Raw genomic sequence first — 24,013 nt, 5'->3', positions numbered from 1 at the left:
ATACTTGAGGAACATCTCCTCTTGGACCTTAACAAACAAACAGATGCACTTATTATCTCTTTGCATTATTTTGCAGGGTTATATTACACATTTAATCGAATAGTAAAAAGGAAAATAAGTATTATTTTATTCTACCTAATTTATATTGCTTATTTAGCATCTAGATAGTCAGATTTTCCTTTTCAGGTAGAGTTAACATACCATACTTAACTAAGAACCACTACACTAAATATTTCTTGCTCTTTTTGCTCCATTTTTTTTCTAGTGTTTCTCCATTGTTGTTCACTGTGTGTCATGTCTAGAATCCTCATCCAATTACGTTTTCTGAATCCTTTCTTCTCCTTCTTGTCATCAGTTCCCAGTTCTTTTTTTCTGATGCAAAAAACTATGTTAGTAATTTTAGTATCTCATCAAGAGTAACAAAACACTGAAAAGTCCTGATATAACTCTTACTGTATTCGTTGCACTGGATTTTACCTTCTCGCAGTGCCAAATCTATGCACTGTGGAAATGCAAGCTAATCATAAACTCAAAACAAATAATAATTAAAAAAAATAGTACTTAACTTTGCAACTCTCAGGCATGCAAAAGAAAGTAGAATTAAATTCTCAGACATTACAGAAGATGACCCTTATGTGAAGTCAGCACCTTCAGGTATGTAACTAATCATGTATTAATTGTCATTTTCAGCAACATTTATAAAGTTCTAGTCTCCCTAAAAACACAAATCTTTCCAAATACTCTTCTAGATCAACAGATAATGCAACATCTTTAAACATCACACTAATAAGTACAGCTTTCTGTTTATAATTTGTCTTTCATACTTCCACTGTGGGTTTTTGGAGGATGCATATTCCAGATTAGAGTCAGATTGTAAACCCCCTCTATCAAGTGACAAGGAACAATTTTAAGTGGGGTCCTGAACAACAAGCTTTTCAATAAATTACACAGGATATTGTTCATGCAGTAGCCCTTGGGCCAGTCAAGACAGGACAAAAGAAGAGGAGCCTGGAGAAGAGGAGGCTCAGGGGAATCCTCATCACTCTCTACAACTCCTGAAAAGAGGTTGTAGCCAGGTGGGCGTCGGTCTCTTCTCCCAGGCAGCTCTCAGTAAGACAAGAGGGTATGGTCTTAAACTGTGCCAGGGGAGGTTTAGGTTGGATATTGGGAAGAAATTCTTTACAGAGGGGGTAATCAGGCATTGGAATGGGCTGCCCAGGGAAGTGGTGGATTCTCCATCCCTGGAGGTTTTTAAGATGAGACTGGATGTGGCACTTAGTGCCATGGTCTGGTAACCATGGGGTGTTGGATCAAAGGTTGGACTTGATGATCTCAGAGGTCCCTTCAAACCCAACTGATTCAATGATTCTATGATTAGATATGAAAAATGTTCTCTACACTGCAGCTGGGGAGAATGATCCTTCCTGGAGTCTCTGGCAAAAAGCACCAGGGGAGAGTCGAGGATGACCCCGTAGGGTTCTGGAGCCAGCAGTACAAAGTATTTGAGGCTTGTTACACTCCAGCTGAAAAAGAAATACTGGTAGCTCATGAAGGGCAAAGTCCTTTCTATACATCACGCAACTGATGCTATGTGGAGTAAGTGGGTTGCATTAATCACACAACAAGCTCAAACAGGAAACCCCAGTCAACCAAGGATCTTGCAAGTCATCACAAACTGTCTCAAAAAGGAAAATTTTAAACTATCATCATCAGCGGAGAGGAAAAAGTAACACATGGTGACCAGGCCCTACCCAGCAACCAGAAAATGAAAAGCAATATGCTCTCTTTACTGACATTCCTGCCGTAATCTAGGGATACACGGAAAATGAAAAGCTGATGTTTGGAGTCTTAGGAGGCAAGTGTCAGCTATTGAGGGACAAGGTGGATCAAGTCAGGTTGCAGAGCTGAAAGTCATCCAGCTGGCTTTTGGGTATTGCTGAATGAGAGAAATGGCCAGCACTCTATGTCTGCACTGACTCATGGATGATGGAAAATGCTTTGTGGGGGTGGCAAAATGATGGAAAAAGACAAATTGGCAGCAGAGAGGTAAACCCACGTGGGCTGCTGAATTGTGGCAAGATATCACTGCCTAAGTAGAGAAGTTGATTGTAAAAGTACGTCATGTAGATGCACACGTACCTGAGAGTCAGGCTACTGAAGAACATTGCAACAATGGACAGGTGGATTGGGCTCCCAAGATTAAAGTGTCTCAGGTGGATCTGGACTGGCAACATAAGGGTGAATATTGCTGGCTTGGTGATGACACCTCAGGTCATCAGGGAAGAGACACAATGGACAGATGGGCTCATGATTGAGGGGTCGACTTAACCATGCACTATTTCCCAGGTTATCCATAGCTGTGAAACATGTGCTGAAATCGAGCAGGCCATACTTCTGTAATATGTTGAACAATGGTCAAAATATAAATATGGGGAGGCCTGGCACATTGGTTATATCACACTCCTGCAAACCCACCAAGGAAAGCACTATGTGCTTATGATGGTAGAAGCAACCATTGGATGGCTGAAGACCTCCCCTGTCCCTCATGTCACTGCCTGGAGCACCATCTTGATCCTTGAAAAGTGTAAGTCCTGTAGCGACATAGTACCCCAGAAAGAGTTGAGTCAGACAAGAGGATTCACTTCCTAAATAGCTTCATCAGACCTTGGCCAAAGAGCATAGTATTGAGCGGGTATATCATACTCCCTATCATGCACCAACATCTGAAAACTAAACAGTACAATGGAGTGTTAAGGTGGGACCCTCAAACATTGGGATCTACATTTAGCAAAGATCATCTGGTTCTACCGGTTGACCTGGCTCTGCCCAATCAAAACCTTTGCATACCACAGAAGGTGATAAAGTCTCCATGGTGCATATGAGAAATATGTTAGGAAAAACACTTTGGATTAGTCCTGCCTCAAACAAAGGCAAACCCATCTGTGGGATTGTTTTTGCTCAAGGACCAAGGTACACTTTTTGGGTAGCACAGAAGGATGAGGAAACATGATGAGTACCTCAAAGGGATTTGATTTTTGGGTGAGAACAGTCTGCTATGTTGAATTGTATGATCTTGGATTCTGAATGACACTGCTAGTGGATGCTGTAACTACCATGGACAGTGAGTATGAATTGTTCCAGATATACCAGTCCTGAGCTCCTGATGCAGCTTGCAAACAGCTGACAGCACACCAGCCCTCCTGTCCTGAAAGACATCTAGGATGGACAGAACCCACAGGCATGGACTAAATGAACTCAACAGATGTTCTGGAGGGACAGCTATTGGCTAAAGGAATAATATTCATGCTTTTGTGTGTTTATATACATACATAAATATATGTGTGTGTGTGTGTGTGTGTGTGTGTAGTTGGAAGGTGTAGGCTCTGGGCATGATGTAGATGGTATAGAATAAGGGGTGGATAATATCCTGGTCCCAGCTAAGACAGGGTTAACTTTTGCAGCATCCAGGAGGAAAATGGCTAGCACTCTGGGGTTATTGTGTACCACCTTACGTCGTGCAGAGGGATCATGGAGAGGGATGCGTTTCTTGGTCTTTTCAGTTTGATGTGGGTTCTACGTGGTGAGAAATTACATGCGAATCATTTGTTTATCTTGCACACACTGTTATTACTACTGTTGATACTGGGTGTTTTTCTCATTTCATCGCTGTTTCAAATAATTTGTTCTTATCTCAACCCTTTTTCTGCCTCCATTTCTCCTCGCCACCCTGCCACAGGGATGACACAGGGGGAAAGTGAGCAAGCAATGCATTGCAACACGTTGCAACGCATGCTCTCTGGGGTGTTTCTGAGGGAACACTAAGCTGGGGAATACCATTCCTAAACCACAGCACTATTACACAACAAAGCAGTGATTGTCACAGATTAGAAACTGAATAAACTATTTTCAGGAGATGCTATATGTCTAAGTGTCTTAGTTTAAAGGCAAATACTGGGGCAGAGACTCCAACAAACAGATCACCTCTCCTTTTTTTAAAAAAATATCTCCTTCATCAACAATACCGAGACAAAATGCGAGGAGTTACAGGTGAAAAAATAAGTTTACTGACAAGAAATAAAGAAGCAACAACACAAAACCAAAATGGTAAACAACAGAGAGTACTTCCAGTCTCCTCCCCCTTTTGTACACATACAAAAATGGTGACCAACACATGCTCTCTTCATCAGCCCCGCCCTCTCTAGGAGAACAAAGAAAAAGTATTGTGGCAAAGAAGATTCCGAAGAAATGCTGATCTCCTGCTCCACTGGGCTGCACTCTACACAGCTCTGCAAGGGTTTGGGCTCTGCACAGCTTGGCTGGGCTCAGCTCCGTACTGTTTCTCCACTCATGTATGGAGCCACATGGCTGGTAGGGCTTATGTGCCTGCTTCCTTTTATTTCTCCCGCACTGGGGAAGAAAGATGGCTCTGAGGTGGTGAGAGTTCTGGTTCCGCCCAGGCAGCCAGGACTACCATGGCATGCTCCATCCCCCTGCCCCACCCAGCTGTGGCAAAGGTGTCACTCTTAAAGGAAAAGTTTATCCAAAACAGTGTTGGAATAAAAAGGGAATAAAATACAAAACCTACTTTAATCGTGACACTAAGGTAGGGTAAGAATTAAAAAGGATACCAACTCTTATTTTTAGATAGCAATTTAGAAATGGCTTTCTGAGAAGAATACCAAAGTTACCAAATACCAAATTATTAAAAATATCAAAATAATACAAGGTCTTTTGAAAAAAACTTTCAAAGTTCACCTACTGCAGCCTTGTCATTATTTAATTTAGTCAGAGTTATCTGATACACATCTGCATCTATTCAAAGAAATAAGAACTTTCTTCTCTTTCATCCCAGTACAACCTCTCAATGCAGATGTGGCGAGGTGGCAAAAATACCAGTAAAATAGACTAGACGCTTGGTATCTTTGGCAAATTTCTCTCACCTTCTTGCTTTTCAATCATTTTTTTCTATCTCAAGATCTTTTTGTTTTCTCTTTCCTTCCCCTTGTACCTCTTTCTTTACTCTTCTTGTCCATCCATAGTTTCCAGTAAAATAGATTTCACACTAGTGTTACTCTTTAGTAGAAACCTTTTTAATGACATTTCCCTTTCTAGCATTTTAATTCACTGTGTTCATCTAAAAAATTGTGTTTGACAGTTTCTATGTCCAGAATACGTAATTGCCGAAAAATTGCTGAAATCAATAGTATGGATTTAGTTTAACAATATTTGAGGGTTTCACGGAATGATAGAGAGATAGGGGAAAGTGAGAGGGGAAGAGAGAGAAAGAAAGTGACAGAGAAATAGATTAAGTAGAAGAAAAAGATACCATCACTGTAGATTCCAATGACATCTCATTGCTCCTCCTCTTCTGGTCTTCTTGGTGGCTGCAGACTGTACCTGCAAGGAGTGGTGGAGTTTATATTGTGTGGAGGCTAGGTGGAAATGCCTCCTGTACCTACCCTGGATAATGTAATACTGGACAGTGGGACATTTCATGAGTCTTTCACACCTTCTAAGATGTTGTATCTAATACATCAACATAATTGAATCAATCATGGCCCAGTGTGATCCATCATCTGAGGTGAATAGCTCAGGCTAGGTGTGAATGTCTTTGGTGTTCCCAGGAGGGGTTTTCACAGCTGAGTCATCACGTAAGGGAGAACATTGGCACGATAAGAAGGACTATCCCACCTTGAAGGATTTGCCTCTTATCGGCCTCTTATCTGGAAATTCAGTTTGTAGCTTCAGGTATGCACCTGGGATAGCTGGACAATAGTACCCCTTATCTTACTTTAAGGTCCTTTCACAGTCCAAATTAGTGGGCATATTCAGGGAGGGATGGGCTTCTGTACATGAGCAGTTGTTTCTTTGCAGGTTGCTACAGTGGACAAAAGTCTTTTTGTGATCTTAACAATGTTTAAGCCATTAACCATTTGAGTCTATTACACATAGGAAATCTGTTCTAAAGTAAAAAGGATACCAACTCAATACAGGTTCCATATAGGGTCATAGGATCATAAAATGGTTTGGATTGTAAGAGACCTTAAAGATAATCTAGTTCCAACACCCCTGTTATGCGCAGGGACATCTTTCAGTAGACCAGGTTGCTCCAGGGATGGGGCATCCACAGTTTCTCTGGGCACCATGATCCAGTGCTTCACCAACCTCACAGTAAAGAATCTCTTCCAAAAGTACATATATCTGTTTCCAGTAAGGCTCCAAATTTTGAATGTAGGTAGGCACACAATAAACCTGTATATATAACTATTGCAGACTATTTGTCTGGGCATGTTGTACCTTCACATTTTCCAGATGTGAAGGCATGTTGCATTTTAACATCTGCTAAGCATACGAGATAGATATGCTTAGTCAAATGAATGCAATTCCATTTCCTCTAACTTGAAGGTAAACATGCAAAGAACACTTTATTCCTTTACTGTGTACACATTTCATACTTCTGGTAAGAGCTGTGAGTAAACCACATTTCTCAAGTTTTCCTGTTGCTACTGTTCTTCACTCTCAAGCACAGTGTTTTTAAACCAAATGATAAAAGGAATCTCAGGAAGTAGCATTCATTTGCTGCTACAGAGTAGTGTTACTAAGACAACCAGCTGGGATTTCTGCAACAAACACATGAAAGTGCCTGTAATGGTTTTGAGTCTAGGCCTTCCTTCCTGGCAACCAGGAAGGAAGGAAGGAAGTATTCCATCCTATTCCTTCACGTAATCAAACATATAAATAGACAGAGAGAGAAGCCTCTTCCTCTCTTCTCTTCCGGCGAGGTTTGGAGACAGCAGACTCCGGCAGCCGGTCTCGCTCCTGTGGGGGAGCTGAGGCCTGGTCGGGCCTATGGGGCCTGTTGTTTCTGCCGATCCGGGGTCTGGTAGCGTGGTGGTGGTGTTTGGTGCGATTGTGCTATCTCGAGGAAAGTATTAAGATTTTCTTTGGCTAGTTCTTTATTGAGTGTGTATATGTGTTTTTATGTTTTTTTTTGTTTTGTCCCTTTTCCCTTTCCCTTTGGGGGTGTTGGGGGTTTCTTTCTCATGTGTATATAGTCTTTGTTACTGTATATAAATGTAATGGAATTGTAAATATATTTATATATTGCTTTAGCTCTCTTATTTCAGGTCTCTTGGTTTTTTTTTTTCTCTCTTTTCCCTTGGTTTTTTTGGGGAGGAAGCTTTTACTGTGGTGTTGGAGACTTGGCAGGAAGCCAGTTCCAAACCACAACAGTACTGATAAAAAATAATTTTAAAACACAGCTATGATCTTAGCTACAATATCACAATTAATATTTTTTTTAAAAGGAGTTCTCAACAATACAATATGTTGACAAGCATGGCTATTATTTACTCTTCCATAAGAGTAAAATAAAAAGTAAGAGCCTGACATTGCTATATTCTCAAGTACGCCTCCCTACACCAGGGAGAAAAAAGTTTGAAAAAAACTCTCCCATCACCAATCAGTTCTGAAGCAGGGAAAAAAAGTAACTCACTTTCCTCAAAATTGTTGTACAGATTTTCAACATGCATCAAGTAGGAGTCCATTAAATTGTTCTTGGTAGGTTTTGTGGTTTGGGGGAAGGAGGGTCTTTGGGAGGGGTGAAGGGGGAGTTTGATTGAATTTCTTTGTTGTGTTTCATGTTCTTGGATTGGGTTGGGGTTTTTTGTAAGTATACCTGACAGCAGGTAGGTTAATTTAATTTTAATATTTTCCTATAAGAAAGGCTTAAAATGTCCAGACAATGGTTAGAATAAATCTGTCAGTGTCTGTGGAGAGTTAAATTTATAAACAACCATAGCAACATAATTCTGCTTATTCTAATAAATAGTTTTGTAGTAGTCATTCTTTTCTTCCTCAAGATTTGTGTTTCCCTTCTACCTTTGCCACTAATGAGCAATTCATACAAATAATCAAGTTTTGGTTTGAGTCCTGCACAGCTATAAGGACTGCTTAGTTGATCAAGGCCTTTTCCCAAACACCCTATGAGATTGGCAGCAAGTTAAAACATTATGAATTAAAGCCCTAGCAGGTTGACAGTGCCCACAACAGAGAATTCCCATAGAGCTATCCTGTGGGGGGTAGATTTAGAAGCACACACACTGCATATACACTATATATATATACCTACTATACAATTTTTACAAATATTTTCCAAATCACTTTTCATTTTCACAGTACCACTTCTATTTATCTATGCAAATATTTCAGAGTGGTAAGGGCCTCAATAACATAACAAATACTCAATATCTACTAAAATGTTGATGTATTATTCTGAGAATCACAGAATGGTTGGACTTGGAAGTCACCTTTAAAGGTCATCTCCTCCAAACCCCCAGTAATCAATCAGGAACATCTTTAAGTAGATTAGGTTTCTCAGAGCCCTGTCCAACCTGATTTTGAATGTTTCCAGGGATGGAGCATCCATAACCTCTCTGGGAAAGCTGGTCTCACCAGACTCCTCTAGTTTGAAACCATTACCCCTTTTCCTATTGCAACAGGAGTGGACAAAAAATTTGTCCCCATCTTTCTTATAGCCCGGCTCAAAATATTGAAAGTGTCAGAAAGGCCCCTCCAGAACCTTCCTTCTCCAAGGCTGAACTCTAACTCTCTCAGTCTTTCCCCATAGGAGGGCTGTTCCATTACTCAGAATATCTTTGTGGCCTTCTCTGGACACACTCCAACTGGTCTTGCCTGTGCTGAGGCCCCCAGAAATGGATGCAGTACTCCAGGTACCTCTCTCACTAGAGGAGAGTAGAGGTGCAGAGTCACCTCCCTTAACAACTGCTGGTCATTCTGCTTTTGATGCAGCATAGGATGTGGCTGGCTTTCTGTGTTGCAAGCTCATATTGCTGGCTCATGTCCAGGCTCTCATTCACCAAAGTCCTTCTCAGCAGAGCTGCTCTCGATCTGTTCATCCCCCAGCCTATATGGAGATTGGGTGTTGCTCCAACCCAGGTGCATCATCTTGCACTTGGCCTTGTTGAACTTCCTGATGTTCCCATTGGCACATTTCTCAAGCTTATCCAGGTCCTTCTGGATGGTATCCTGTCTCTCAGGTGTGTCAGCTGGACCATGAAGATTATGTCGTGTAAAATTGCTGAGGGTGCACTCAATCTTACTGTCTGTCATTGGTGAAGATTTTGAATACTGAGCCCTGAGGGACACCACTTGTCACTGACCTCCATCTGGACATTGAGCTGTTGACTACTACCCTCTGGATGCAACCATCCAAACAATTCCTCATCCACCAAAGAGTCCACCTATCAAATTCTTGCCTCCTAATGTGATCACTCTACTGTAGAAGGCCACTAGATTGGTCAGGCAGGAGTTGCCCTTGGTGAAGCTGTGATGGCTGTCTTGGATGACCTCCTTATCGTCCATGTGCCTTAGCTTAGCTTTAGGAGGTGAGAGTTGGGACTGTTGAGCCTGGAGCATAGAAGGCTCCAGGGAGACTTTCTAGCACTTTCCAATACATAAAGGGGGCTACAAGAGAACAGGAGAGGGAGTTTTTAGAAGGGCAGTTAGACATCAGTTATTACTGGGTCAGAACCACCTTGGGGCAGGGGGTGGTGTGGAGGGGGAAGGGATGGGTCGATCCTCACGGAGGTGGGGTGGCGTCATATCCCTCATGGTAGGCCCCTGGAACTGACATGGGGAAACTCCGGAATAGCCGTCAGTCACAAAAGCCTGGGCAAACTATAACACACCACAACTCCTGGAGCCCCTAACCCAGCCTCAGATTGGCAGGGATGGTGAGAACACTGCCCCTCACCCTGGCCTAGAACCCCAGAGTGGCTGGTGGGTCAGAAACCCCATCTGGAGGGGTTGGCCATAGACACCAGAGCAGATAAAAACACAGGCACGTGTTTGCCTCATGTTGCAGCCCTGCCACTTGGACTTGTGCGAGCCAGTCTTCTACAAGGCTTCAGTGGCAGCTATCTCTCCCTTCTCTCCTTCTCTCTTCTTGCTCCTCTGCTTCTGTTTCTTTGCTCCTTTCTTGATGTTTAGGGTGGCTTGGAGCTGGAGGGATTGGATCTTGATGTAAGTGTTGTGGAACTGGTTGGATTTTGCCTTAAGTGTTGTGGATTAATAGTGTATGCCGAGTTAGTATTGTGGTGGAACATTTTTGTCTAGCTTGTGTGGTGTCCTTTTGAACTTTGACCAAGTTCCCTTATTTGCTCCCCTAACTTAATAAAGAAATCCCTTGGGAACAAGCACGTGGCTTATCTTGAGGTATTAAAGAACCTTATATCTATAAATTTAAGGAAAACTCCTAGCCAAGCCCATGAGCTGGCAGCTCCCTGAGGCCAGAGTCTTATGAGGGCATGTGATAAGACAAGCATGTAGGTTTAGAATACATTTTATGACAAAATTCTTCATTGTGAGGGTGGTGAGGCACTGGAACAGATGTACTCCCAGGGTACTACGTCCTACCCTTTTTAAAAATAGGTGCAATATTTCCATTTTTCCAGCCACCCCTAACTGCTAAAACTTAATTCCCAAAGACTGTCACTGATCTACAGCCAAAAATTTGGATCTGACCTGCACTTAGTGCAGAGGGCTGACAGGATTTTTCTGTGCCTTACACTTAAACTTCAACCTGAAGTCACTCATTTCGCTGTCAGTATAGTGAACAATCCAGAATTTTTCCTCATCTAGGCAGCTGCTAACAGTAACCAAAATTCAGTTGCCTTTACTTACCTCCTCTGCCTTAGAGGCCAGAAAGCAGAAGTAGTTATACTAGCTCTGCATCCTTTAAGTGTGAATTCTTGCAATGTACCACCTTTCTCCCTAACTTTCACTTCCCGAACTTCCATGAAACACTTCCTCAGAAGGCAACTACACAGAGTTATGTGTTGTCATATGCACAATCAACTAGGCAGAAGTATCTCACATTCCAGTAACTCAATGAGTAACAGTCATTTCCTCTATTTCAATTAAAACTATAAGAAATAATTCCGATTAAAATGAGAGCTACAACCATGACAACTCTACAAGATATCAAAAATAGGAACTATTGTGAATTTTTCTTGTTTCTGTTATCAAATCATTGGCATCCTCCATCACAGGTGTATTTTTGACTCCATCAATATAAAAAATTTCTAAGGTGCTACCTACAATGTGAATGGAAGAAAGACATAAAATTGTGTCTGAAATCCTGACAGTCTTCACTGAATTTTTTAACTCTGCACACTCAGGGGCAGAAAAGGTGACAACTACCTTTGGTCTTGTTCCACATGTGCTAAGATCTCTAAATGATCGTTAGCATTTGGATGCACGAGTTTTCCTTAAAGCTCTAAAATAGCCTTCTCTTTTTTGCATGACTGGTTAAATGATCACGTAACATAAACAAATTTAAATCATTGTGTATGGTTTTAGCATTCAGTTCCAATCCCAATTAGCTACACATGTTCTGCTGACAGGCAGTTAGGTATAATACAGCTACTTGCTCACTTCTCCCACACCCCTGCAGTGAGTGGGACAGGGAAAGAAGAATATCAAGATAAAAGCAAGAGCATTTGTAGGTCAAGAAAAAAAATAAATTAATAAACTAAGGGGAAGGGAAGGGGAAGGGGAAAGGGGAAGAGGAAAGGAAAGGGGAAGGATTCCCAAACAAAACAGGGCCAATCTCCCTAAATCCTCTCTTCTCTATTTTATTGCTCAGCATGACCATTATATAGCATGGAATAGCTCCGGTTAGTTCAGGGTATTTTTTTAGTTGTGTCCCCTCCCAACATCTTGCACAGCCCTAATCTATTCACTGGGGGAGCAGAGCAAGAAACAGAGAAGGCTTTGATGCTGTGCCAGGACCATTCAGAAATAGCTAAAACAGTATGTTACGTTCACTGTTTTCATTGGAAATCTGAAACACAGCACCATAAGATCTGCTATGAAGAAAATTAACTCCATCCCAGCCAGACCCAGTACACACACACACAAGTATCATATATCAAATGATGCATGATACATGCTAGTACAAAGAGCTCCAGGAGATGAAAAAAAACCACATGGTTTTGTTGAATCATTAAGGTTTACTGGTTTGCCTTCTGGCAGATGAACGAAATTGTCCTCTTTGGGTTTAAGACATTCAGCTGTTTCTTTGCTCCTTCAATGCCTTCTTGGATTAAGTGCCCCTGCAAAGAGAGAAGACAAGCAATACTTAAAAGCTGGTCTAAATTCTGAACACAATAGCAAGTGAAAAACAGTGCACTACAGAACACTAGAAAACAATCACAGAGACATAACACATTTGTTATTATGAAGTTGGAAAGACAACATTGTTTCTAAAATGACATGCTTTTATACTTCTGACACTGCTCTAAACACTATATTGTTTGTGGTCCAAGCCATCTTACTAAAAAAAAAAAAACTAAACAGAATTTCATTGCTTAAATTTTAACACAGATACATTTTTTAAAAGAAATGGGCAGACTAGGCTTTTACAACAGGCTCATGATTTTCAAGCTACTCTACAGATGACTGACATGAAAACAAAATTTTTAGACTGAAATTTATAACTAGTCATGCTTCGGAAGTTGTGGGGTTTTTCTTATTTTAATATGACCAATCTATAGATTAGTAGATTCAGCCTAAACATTTTATGGAAAAGTAAAAGGTAAAACAAAAAAATTGTATAATATTTAAGTTAGAAGGGACCCATAAGGATCACTGAGTCCAACTGCCAATCCCTGCTAGAACAACCTAAAACTAAACCATATGACTAAGAGCATCATCAGATGCTCCTTGAACTCTGACAGACTTGGTGCTGTGACCAATTCCCTGGGGAATCTGTTCCAGTGACTAAACATCCTCTGGGTGAAGAACCTTTTCCTAACGTCCAATCTGAGTTTCCCTCGAAGCAGCTTCTTTATTCTCTTTACTTGTGTCCTGTTGCTGGTCCCCAGAGAGAGGAGATCAGCAGCTTCCCCCTTCCTGCACCACTTGAGGAAGCTGTATGCTGTGATGGGGGTCATGCCTGTGCTTCTCCTAGCTAAACAAACCAAGTAACCTCAGCCACTCCTCAGAAGTCTTGCCCTCAAGGCCCTTCACCATCTGGGACCCTTTCCTCTGGACACACTCTAGAGTCTGATTGTATTGAGGCGCTCAAACTGTAAGCAGTACTTGAAGTGGAGACAATCAGTGCAGAGTAGAATAGGAGAATCACCTCCCTCGGCACAGCTGGCAACAGTTTGCCTGATGCACCTCAGTGCACAGTTGGCCCTCCTGGCTGCCAGGGCACACTGCTCATTCACAGTCAACTTGCCACTGACCAGGTCCCTTACTCTGAGGCTGTTCTCCAGCCTCTCATCCCCCAGTTTGCACATACACTCAGGATTACCCCATCCCAGATGGAGAATTCAGCAATTGCTCTTGTTAAATTTCAAGTGGTTGGTGGTTGCCCATGTCTGTAGTCTACCCAGTTCTCTCGGTAAGGCCCCTATATCCTTGAAAAATAGCTACAAGATACAGCCAATTATGAGAAACAGCTGCCCTACATGAAACAGCTGATTGTGAAAACAAAGAGAGAACAATGACACAGTACATTCAAAAAGCAAGTCCACGAAAAATAAAACATTAGTTTGAGGCCTGAAATACTGATCTAAAGATCTGAAATTTTTTTACTATTTATTACGTTCAAGAGCAACTATCCAAAGAATCTCTTCATAAAAGTTGTCTTTGAAAGTACGCATAACATGTTTCCTTTTATTTCCCTGTTGAGCTAATATCTCTTATTTGAATTCTCTCCTACATATACCAAGAAAATTGAGACCTAGTTGAACATGTATAATACAAGATTAAGAGGCTATTTTTTAACCTAATATGTAAAAATGAATTAAATTATTATTTTAGTCACTTGCCTTTTTTCATGTTGCATTTTAAGTTATTCACATTCAGGATTGCTAGGATTGACTTAAAAAACTACAAATCTGAACTAGAATAGGTTCCTTTCTGATTGAAAGGAATAAGCCGAAGGCTTTAACCAAACAACTGTTTGACTTTAACTTCACAAACACACACACACACACACACACACACACACTCTCTTACTTCTGATTAGAGTTCTTCATGCATAGTTTTGTGCTGATTCTAAAGAATTTAGTTAGTGGATTTCAAACTTAGTTCATATGCTGAAAAAACTTTCCTCTCACATTCCCTCATACTAATAAGTCATATAAAAGCATAAATGGAAAATTCTCTAAGTTTATATTAACAGATGTTGTCACATATCCAGTACCTTAAGACCTAGGAGTGCCTGGTAAGACTTGTGCAAAAGGCCTTCTGACTTCAGCCTATCTTTAAAAATGAGTGAAATCTGTTTGAATTACACCTCTATCTATATTCAGACAAGTCAAACAGAGAAGGGCAATGGGACAGTACAGTACTCTTTAGGACAACTGCTATTGCTCTACTTTTTAATATCTGCATTGCATTGTTTGCTTCACATTTCCTTTCTTTTAGCCACTTCCAGTGCATGGTCCCTTTGACCTAAACTGTTGGAGTACAACAAGTTTATAAGAGCTGACATTTTCCAAAGTGCCATAACAGCCCCACGCACAGTACATATGATCACACTGTGCCCTGGTTCTCTGTGTGCCCCCTCACCAGCAGGGATGCCACCTCCCCACACCAGAAGCATGGGAGATGCCTCAAAGCAGTAATTCTGGTTTTGGCTTTACTTTCAGAAGAGCTCAAATGCATCACAACACGGCTGATATAAGGGTAACAGGTTTCTTTTGTTATGTAATTATGACGAACTGTAGCTGTTTGACAAAGAAAAGTAATTTTGTATTCTCCAATGATTTGTCAGACTAGCACTATAGAGATTTCCTTCAGGAAAATAAATACAGACAGAAACACTCATCCTATATTGACTCTGTAATTCCTTAATTTATTGTTTCCAGTCACTTTTCATGTTTCAATATGTCACAACACTGCTTAAAAATGGCTAGGTGACTAAGGCTTTTTTTTCTACTGGCCTGATCCAGCTAAAATAATCTGAATTTGCATAAGTATCATTCAAGATAGCAGACAGACATGCATATCCAGTCTGCACTACAAAGCAGACAGCCCTAAGCTGGTCCCTTATGTCAGTGTTATAGATGCCAAATAATTTAGGACCGCTATAATGCACTTGTGCATATTTATATAAAAGCATATCAATATCTTGAAAGATCATCAAATATCTTGAATTGATTTCCTGTTAATTTCCAATTATTTCACTAAAGCACAGTTGCTTGCTTTACAAGTTTGATATAACTAGTTACAAAAATGCTGCAGAAGTTACTTCTAATTTTATTGGCTAATTTAAGTTTATATCTAATTTTCAGTTTATATCTAAGTTTAAGTTTATATCTAATTGCATATATCTAATATACTTATATCTAATTGCATTGAAGCTGATGGTAGCCAATTAATCCTAATGATGGAGAATTCTCTTGAAAAACTGATAAAGGTTTGGGAAGTGGGCTCCTGAGAGATTATGACAGGGACTTTCATAGGCAAGGGCAAGCACCTAGCACCCAGCACTGGTGCTGCCAGCTGCCCAGGATAGGTTAAGGCCACAAATAGCTTTCTGTCCTGGAACCTTTTTCATGTAACTCCTCCCCGAACCTCTTCAAGTTTTGCCTGCTCTGTGCAAGTTTCAGATCCCCAAAGGGGATGACAGTGCCTTTCTTCTTGGCAAGGGGAAGCAACCTACCCCAAGCCTTTGTGGTGCCCACCATAGGCTGTCCGGGAGAGGGAAAGGCCAGCTACAGCTTTCTGTCCTGGCGTGTTTTGTGTGAGAGAAATTGCTAGACACTTGCAATTTTGGATGTGGTCTGCAAAATTCTGAGATCCTGAGAGATGATGTCGGTCCCTTTCCTTGGGGAGGAATGCACCTCTCTCCCTGGTGCATCCTCTCTCCAAGGGGAGCTAAAGGCCTGCAACAGCTTGGTTTTTTTCTTACCATTTCTGTGTGAGCTCTCTGCAGGTGTTTGGAGAGTTGGAGATTTCATCCCAACTTCAGGGGTGAGCTGAACATGGATAAGAGCGCCTTACCTTCGGATGGAAAGGACTTATCCCTGGTATTATTGGTATAGGAGACAGGCTGCCCAGGGGATATAATGTGGGAGCGCATCCCCGGCCCCATTCCCTTCTGGGGGAGGTATCCACATTTTGGGACCTTTCTCCTGAAAGGCGATGGAAATACCTTTTCTCAGCAGGAAAGCACCTAGCCCCAGCTTTGGCGGCAGCAGAGGCTAGGCTGCCCAAGGGAGGTAAAGCCCCCAGTTACTGAAGGGGATAAGAATGCCTTTCCTTGGCAAGAAAGGCGGTTAGTACCAGGCTTGGTGGTGCTCATGAAAGGCTGGCTGCCCAGGAGAGGTAAAGGCCTCCAGTCAGCTTTCTGTTCTGGAACATTTTGTGGGGGAGCAGTCCCATGGTGCCTTCAATAGTGGTGATAGTGTGCAAATTTCAGAGTTTGTCTCCTGAAACAGGATGACAGTGTCTCTCCTGGAGATGGAGAGCACCTGGCCCCAGTGCCACTGGTGCAGCTGGTTGGCTGCCCAAGGAAGGTGAGAGTCAGGGCAAAACTAGTTGCTAGATTAGCCTTTCTCATCACAGGCTTTTAACTACATCCTTGGTCTATGGACATTCCTTCTCAGATATATGTACCATAACATTTTTTCACTCACAGATCACAGTTTCTAACCTGAAAGAAACCAGGGGCTAATCCCTGCAAAAGCTCCTAGAACAAAAAGCCACCACTGATTTTTCACTTTCCTCTGCAACCAGAGAACTGCACCAAACACATGGCTGCATTACACTTCTCACCTATTCATACTGTCACACTCTCAATCTCACAGGCTAAATCAAAAATGAAATGTTTCGAACTACACCATGTAAAGTGTGCCATGAGAGAAAGGTTTCAGTGACCCACCCTTCTAATTGCAAACTTCTTTGCTCTTGTCAGTCAAGTGGCAGCCACTTTCCCCTCACAGCCTGTCAACTGTAAAACCCATGGTGCTCTGCACATTCTTTTCGGCTAGATGTACCATAAAGCACTTTCAGTCTCACAGAGTCTGATACACTTCTCACACAGAAAAACACACAGCTACTGAATTTCCTGTTCACCGTGCAGCCTTTCATGAACATGCCACACACTGGGGCTATGCGCCTTCCTTCTCAGCTCTATGTACCCTCACATTTTTTCACTCTGTCAGATCCCAGCTTCAAACTTTAAAATGCCCAACAGATACTCTCTTAAGAAAAAGATACTAGAACAAAAACTAGCTTTGGCATTAACCTTCCCCTGCTGCCTAGAAACTACACTCAATAGTGTTGCTCAACACTTTCTTCTGACCTACTTGTACTACCACACTCTTGCAGTCTGAATGTAAACTGAGAAGTTTCCAGCCCCAGCTCACACATATAAATGTGCTAGGACAAAATGTTTGCTTGCATCTTGCCCACTATGCTTTCTGTCCTCGAATTTTTTGAGTGGAACTCCTCCCCCAACCTCTTCAAGTTTTGCCTGCTCTGTGCAAGTTTCAGATGCGGGCTCCCAAAGGGGATGACAGCGCCTTTCTTCTTGGTAAGGGGAAGCAACCTAGCCCAAGCCTTTGTGGTGCCCACCATAGGCTGTCTGGGAGAGGGAAAGGCCAGCTACAGCTTTCTGTCCTGGCATGTTTTGTGTGAGAGAAACATTTGCAGTTTTGGATATGGTCTGCAAAATTCTGAGCTGGGATCCTGAGAGATGATGCCAGTCCCTTTCCTTGGGAAGAAACACGCCTCTCCCTCAGTGCTGGTGGTGCAGAGATCGGCTGCCCAAGGGGAGCTAAAGGCCTGCAACAGCTTGCTTTTATTCTTACCATTTCTGCGGAAGCTCTTCATGGATGTTTGGGAATTTGGAGATTTCTTCCCAACTTTGGTGTCTACACTGTTCACATGTTCTCACTCTGCTCTTTCCTTGTTGCAATTTTAATCTGCGCAATAACTTTCTTTCTATTCTTAAATATGTTATCATAGAGGAGTTACTATCATTCCTAATCAGCTCAGCCTTGGCCAGCGGCAGGAAGCCCATCCTGGAGCCAGCTGGCATTGGCTCCACCAGACACAGGGGAAGCTTCTAGCAGCTTCTAACAGAAGCCACCCCTGTACCCCCTCCCGCTACCAAAATCTTGCCACAGAAACCCAATATGTTTCAAAATCCAATGACGTTTTTGCAGTTAGACACTATCACTGATGACTTACCAACCTTATTGACCTGTCATAATTTGTATTATTAAAGAGTGTTATTCCTTAAGCTGTTAGAGTCCTTTATAAGGTGCTAGCAGTGGCCAGCAACAAATAACGCATTGGGAAGATTCGCCGAGGTGTCTCCACACTGTTGGCAGTCGAATCACCCTCTAATCCAGTGAATCTGTTCAGTGAAGATTTCCCCTTACAGGACTCTGTCAGACTAGCTGGACATAAGGGTTTTGGCTTACCTGAGGCACTGACAGACAAATAAAACACTAAGGGTCAAGAAAAGCTCTCCTCTCTAAGGGTCAGGCAACCCCCCCTTACCTTTCTCATGACAACCCCAAAATTGCAGACCTAAGAGGGAGTCTTGAAACACCCTACTCCTGAGGACTTCCAGTTTTCTTACCTAGGCCGTTACCAGAGTCTCCTCGCTGAAGAAGTTGCAATAGGGGCACTGAGTCAGGGAGCAGCAACACTGCTAGCCAGCACCATAAATCACTGCTATGTTCAGGCTGCATTGCCAGGTCACTTTTTTCATCCTCTGAACTCCTTTGCAAGATACCTCCAGCTCACAGTGAACGCCTTTACCAAACCATCACTGTCTCAGTCACCATCAGCTGCATACTAGAAAAAATGAGAATGGGCACCACTGTGCTCCATCCCATAGTTCTGATTTGATAAATAGCAAAGCTTGCTGGAAAAGTGGTGGGTAAAGACTCTTCCAGGATAAAATGACAAATTATGCATTTCATAAGCATTGTATTTTGAAAAATGATCTGACAACAGCAAAACAGTCCAAAGACTATTTAGCCATGAGTAGAATGTATAAAGTCAAAAGTAATTTTTTTTCCAGCACAAAATGCCTCATCCATCTAAAATGAATCTTTTGATAAGATCTGTTTAATAATCAGAGTTGATGTCAGGGTGCTACAATCCAGCTAGGCCCACAGGAACATTTCAGATCAGGATTTCAGCAAAAGATTTCCACACACACATGCTTTTCTCTTGGTTGCAGTGCAGAGAGAAGCAACCAAGCCATGAGGTTTCATGTGATGAACATGCCCTTCACCCATCCTTGAGAAACCACTTGGGGAAAGAACAGTCTTCCATCATGCCAAGCAAAGTCCATGGAAACGGGTGGCAAAATTAACTATCCACACGCCTGGCACTGCTGCAGCTTCTCCCATCTGGCCCAGGCCCTGGGGCTGTCCCTGCTCCTGCATGCCATGAGGGCAGCAGCCACACGACCCCCCGTCCAGGAACATCACTGTTGAACATAATATGCTGAACATATTATGCTTCTGTTTCTCTAAAATGTCCAGGCATGGGAGGCTTTTTGTTCTGCAAAACTGAAACCTAGGCATTTTGTTGTTCACAATTTTAGTATTTTTTCCATTTCCATTTTATTTTGACCTTTAACTAAGCCATGATGAATTTGACCCTATTGATTTCAGATAATTTTATCCAGCTAATCAAGACTACTTTGAATTTTAGCCTGTTTTCAGAAGGGTTGATAGCTCTCCCCAGGTGCATTTTCTCATGTTTAATAAGAAAAAGGTGCCTACTCCTGCATTCAAAGTACTAAAAAAGTAAAAGACTTACTAAAGAACTAAAAAACAGAACTACATAAAATTCTTGCAGACGTTATTTATCAGCCTTCCCACTTTTTGATTTTTGGAATCTACAACTGAGCTTGATTTTAGCCAGTTTTGAACTTAACTTACAGTAATTTTGTCTAGACTCTATTTCCACATGAAAGTAGATCGGATAGGCCATTGTCCAAGTGCATTCAAAGTCTGGATTTCACCTTTTTTTTTTTTTTAACAGCTAGGCTAGTTATCCTGACAAAGGCAGCAGAGTGTTATTTTTACGTGATTTCTTGGCAAATTTACAGTGGCAGTCTCTTACCTCTTTAGTGACCATGAGGACCTTGTATTTACAAAAATACATTTTTGTTCAACAGAACAATGGTACCTCTCTCAGCAGAAGCTGACCAGGCCAATGCCCTTGGTAGCCTCAGGTATGTCTCAGAAAGCTGTGTTGACCTGAATACATCTAATCAATAAGTTTGAACCTGCTGGCATTCCAGCCACAGTCTTTCACTCCACAGTCTCTCTTCAGTGTTAATACTGCATAACTCACTTGGCATGTTTGAAAAACAGATTTTTTCCTTTGTTACCTGGCCAGCCTTGCATGCTGCACACCTCATTTGATTAATGTTACAATAATGCAGATGCATAAGCATAACTAACACAGTAACTGAATACAACTGTATTGTTAAATCCATCTGTTTTACACTTAAATTAGCTCAGTTCTAAACCAACATAGACATATTATTTATTGCCAACAGATACAGGAAGGTGGTTAGGGGCTTTTCCTTTCTCTCTCTTGCTCTTCAGAACAAAAGTTCACACATAAATGACAAATAACTTGCAAAAGTCAAAAGTTTTTTCTTTTAACAAGTTAACATTTTCTTTTTAAACAAGCATTTTAAGAAGACTATATACAAGAAGTACTAATGTAGGCATACTGAGTGCCTACTGTTGACTCACATACCACAGTACCACCTTGCGAACAAGCATCCCTACTTCCTGACATGGTAGCTCCGGTGTTTCCTGCATTGTCTGGAAGCCTGCCCCATGCACTGGGCTTCTTTAGACAGTCTGTGACACAAGATGTAGTTGCAAGAAGGTTTTTTTTCCAATTTTTCTTCCATTTCAGAAAGTACCTCAAAATGGCACTTTTGTAAACCTAACATTAGTGCATCTTAAAAGCTCATGTCTTCAAAGAAAGCACTGTCCACAGAAGTGACAAAATACAATTTCCCCTAATAATTTTTTAAACATTCAAGCATTAAAAAAAGAACACCCAAAATACACCCAGTTCACCGTAATTTTATTTTACTGTATTCTGTACAATGTATTGCACTTTGTTCAGATCTCTGGAAAGCAATCAATTTCTTTATTCTTCTCCCTCTTGAACAAACATTCATATGGACATAAATACTTTCTCTAAGTATGCAGCCCATTTATTTTAAGTAATTTCATGCCTACCTGAACTCATTTTAACCAGATTTATCATGGCATGTGCTACAGAGTTTGAAGGCTTTTTTAACTATTAGTTTGCTCCTTGCCTATGATATATAATAAAAAAATAAAATTCTGCCATAGCAGCAAGTTGTATAAGGTTAGCAGTAATGTCCTGTGGACACAAAGACAGAAAATAGTTAAAACCCTCATCAGTATATACCTAATTCCAGTGTGGTAAGTTGTTTATGGAATGCATGTGGAGTGCTTAGCCATCAGAAAATATGTGTCCTTTTTATGTTTAGTCTTACTAGCTTACTGCTACTGCTAGGTATTTAATAACAGATTTAGAAAAGGATTTATGTATTAAGTATGTCATTCTGAATTGGTACTATAGCAGCAAGCACTGTTATCAAGAATAAGCAAACTTAAGTGCTGCTATAATTATATTTCTCCTTAAGCAGAAGAGTTACTATCTAAATCCTGTCTTCTTCCAAAACTACTTTAGTTTTTCGTCACATCCCTGGAAAAATGTGAAATAGTATTTTTATGTTAACTCTTCCTGTAAGCTTCGATTCTGTCTTCTCTGTTTATATTTTAGGTTTCAGTTCTCCACTCACTGATGCACATTAAAGCATTGACAGGACTTAAAGAATGCCATGAATTGTTTCAAAACACTGTCAAAGAAGGAAATTTCCGTAAAATAAGCCACCACTACTGGAACTTGTGATAAGAACCAGGTCTGGTAAGACAGATCTGGGTAACCTACTCGAACAAAGATTCCCACTGTGGAAAACGGTGAGAAAGGAAAGCATTAATTATAGACATAAATGAAGGTAAGGTTTGAAATTAGCACACTGGACAAAATTCCACTGTGGAAGCTGTGAGAAAGAAAACAACTGCTTACACTCATGCCATCCCAAGTTGTGGGAACATCTGAGACTCCCTGTGAATATCTGGGACTTGGACTACATAAAAGCAGTACCCAAAAAGCACGACATTGGGACTCTCATCACTGAGAAGACCAGAAGGACCAGTGAGATCCTGTTAGAATCCATGTGGTGATGATATCTTTACCTTTTTCTTTCTACTTAATCTGTCTCTCCCTTTCTCTCTCTCTCTCTCTTTCTATTTCTATCTTTCTCTCTACCTCATATTTACTGCTAAATAAAACCATACTATTGACTTTGGCACATGGTCTCATTTGCATCTTAATTCGGGCAGAAGCATCTTTTAATAATGGGATCCTAACAAGCATTTATTTGCAAAATCTAACTGCATAACAGAGATGCAGTTTTCATCTTATGCTATGCAAATCACACTATCACCTTTCAAAGAACTACTCTACTCACAGATTTGGTTAGAGGATTTTTGGGTTTGGTTTTTTGTTCTATTTTCCAACCGTGACCAGAGATCAGATTCCCCTCCACATGTGCAATGAGGAGCCTATGCACATTATGAAATTTTAAACAAGCAAGGAGTGGTAAGTACCAGATCTAAAAGCAAGAGGTTAGCAGTCAGATGTTGAAAAGATGGAGAGTCAGTCATGTATATGATACAGGAACACTGACATAGTTAAGTACTTGAATAAACCGCATCTATGTTAGACCAGTACTCGTTATTAACTTTTTGATTATATTTTAACTGCTATAGCTTCTCTTAAGTGGATGAATGTTGCAGTTCGAGGGGTTTCTGGGGGGGTCACTGCCGGCCACTCTGTGAAGGTTTTCACAGCTGGAATCACCCCCCCATCACCCGTCCCTTGTGGCAGGGACAGGCGGCGGAGGTACTTAAGCCAGGAGACAGAGACCATGTAGCACGCAGGGAATCCAGCAGCAAAGAAGGGCCTTTATTCAAATTTCCCGCAGCTTATAAGGTCTGCTGGGCCAAGGAGGGGATTCCCATTTGGCTAGCCAATGCAAGGAGACAATATAATAACTATGGCAACACAGAAACCAATGGTAGACAAGTGAGTTAACAACTTCCAAACCCCGGCAGATGAATGTGTATTTAATGTGGACCTATAATCAATCTGACAAATTCCACTGTAACCGGTAGCTTACTTCACTAGATTTTATAATCTTTACTCCGTCCTTATAAATGGAAATTCCTATTGAGATTTAATGCTTAATACTCTGTATTTTTGTAATCAGCTAAATATTCCATACACATAATTAGTATTTACACATTATCCTTCTTGTGTTCATTTAAGTGTTACAGAACAATAACATCTAAAACACTAGTTTTGTTATGCTGGCATTATATAAAATGCTCTTGGTTCCCTAACACAAAGCAGTAACTGTTTGGGAATCTTTACTTTCAATAGCTTATATAAGACAATAATTCTAATACTTGAAATACAGTATAATATTACAAATGCATAGTGTTTTCATATCCTCAGTCATATTAAATCCAGGTTGTTTCTGTCTACTCCCCAAGCCATTTGTCAATTGCATTCTCATATTTTTTTTGTTCCTTTAACCAGTCTTGATGCCACCTAAGGTTCGCAATAACACTTGAGTAATTCTGACCCAAACTTTGTTTCCAACTGATAAACTGTCGTTTGTTATACTCCTGAACAGAAGAAGAAACCTTTGGATAGTTTACTATAGAACGGAGTAGTTTGTCCAAGGAATGTACAATTAGTGGGAATTTTATGGCAACATTTGTTAGCTCATCTGGATCAGCAGTAAGATCTGGAACAAACAAAAAGCCAGTTAAGACTGTATTTAATTAAATTAATGAGTTAGTCAGGATAT

The 24,013-nt window shown here is 41.1% G+C and overlaps 1 protein-coding gene across 5 annotated transcripts in view; it reads right to left on the bottom strand.

Moving 5' to 3' along the window:
• Positions 1 to 4,041: 4,041 nt before the first annotated feature.
• The window catches only part of ARSK (arylsulfatase family member K), a 45,460-nt gene continuing 25,488 nt past the window's right edge, over positions 4,042 to 24,013 (bottom strand). Inside the window, exons 8-10 of one of the 5 annotated variants that reach the window (XR_010426574.1) lie at positions 12,012 to 12,137; positions 5,327 to 5,397; positions 4,042 to 4,522 (exon numbers count right to left, since the gene is read on the bottom strand). Coding sequence is in view for 2 of the 5 variants with exons in the window: in XM_064641492.1 (XP_064497562.1) it covers positions 23,682 to 23,950 (269 nt within the window). In the remaining 3 variants the exon portion in view is untranslated. Of the gene's footprint in view, positions 12,138 to 21,107; positions 23,951 to 24,013 lie in introns of those variants that run through there. The other 4 variants (XR_010426575.1, XR_010426573.1, XM_064641493.1 and 1 more) reach the window with 4 other exon arrangements.

The sequence above is a fragment of the Pseudopipra pipra genome, chromosome Z (assembly GCF_036250125.1).
Source record: "Pseudopipra pipra isolate bDixPip1 chromosome Z, bDixPip1.hap1, whole genome shotgun sequence".
Lineage (NCBI taxonomy): Eukaryota > Metazoa > Chordata > Aves > Passeriformes > Pipridae > Pseudopipra > Pseudopipra pipra.
The sequence above is the reverse complement of the archived record's forward strand: the minus strand, read 5'-3'. Positions and strand labels throughout refer to the sequence as shown.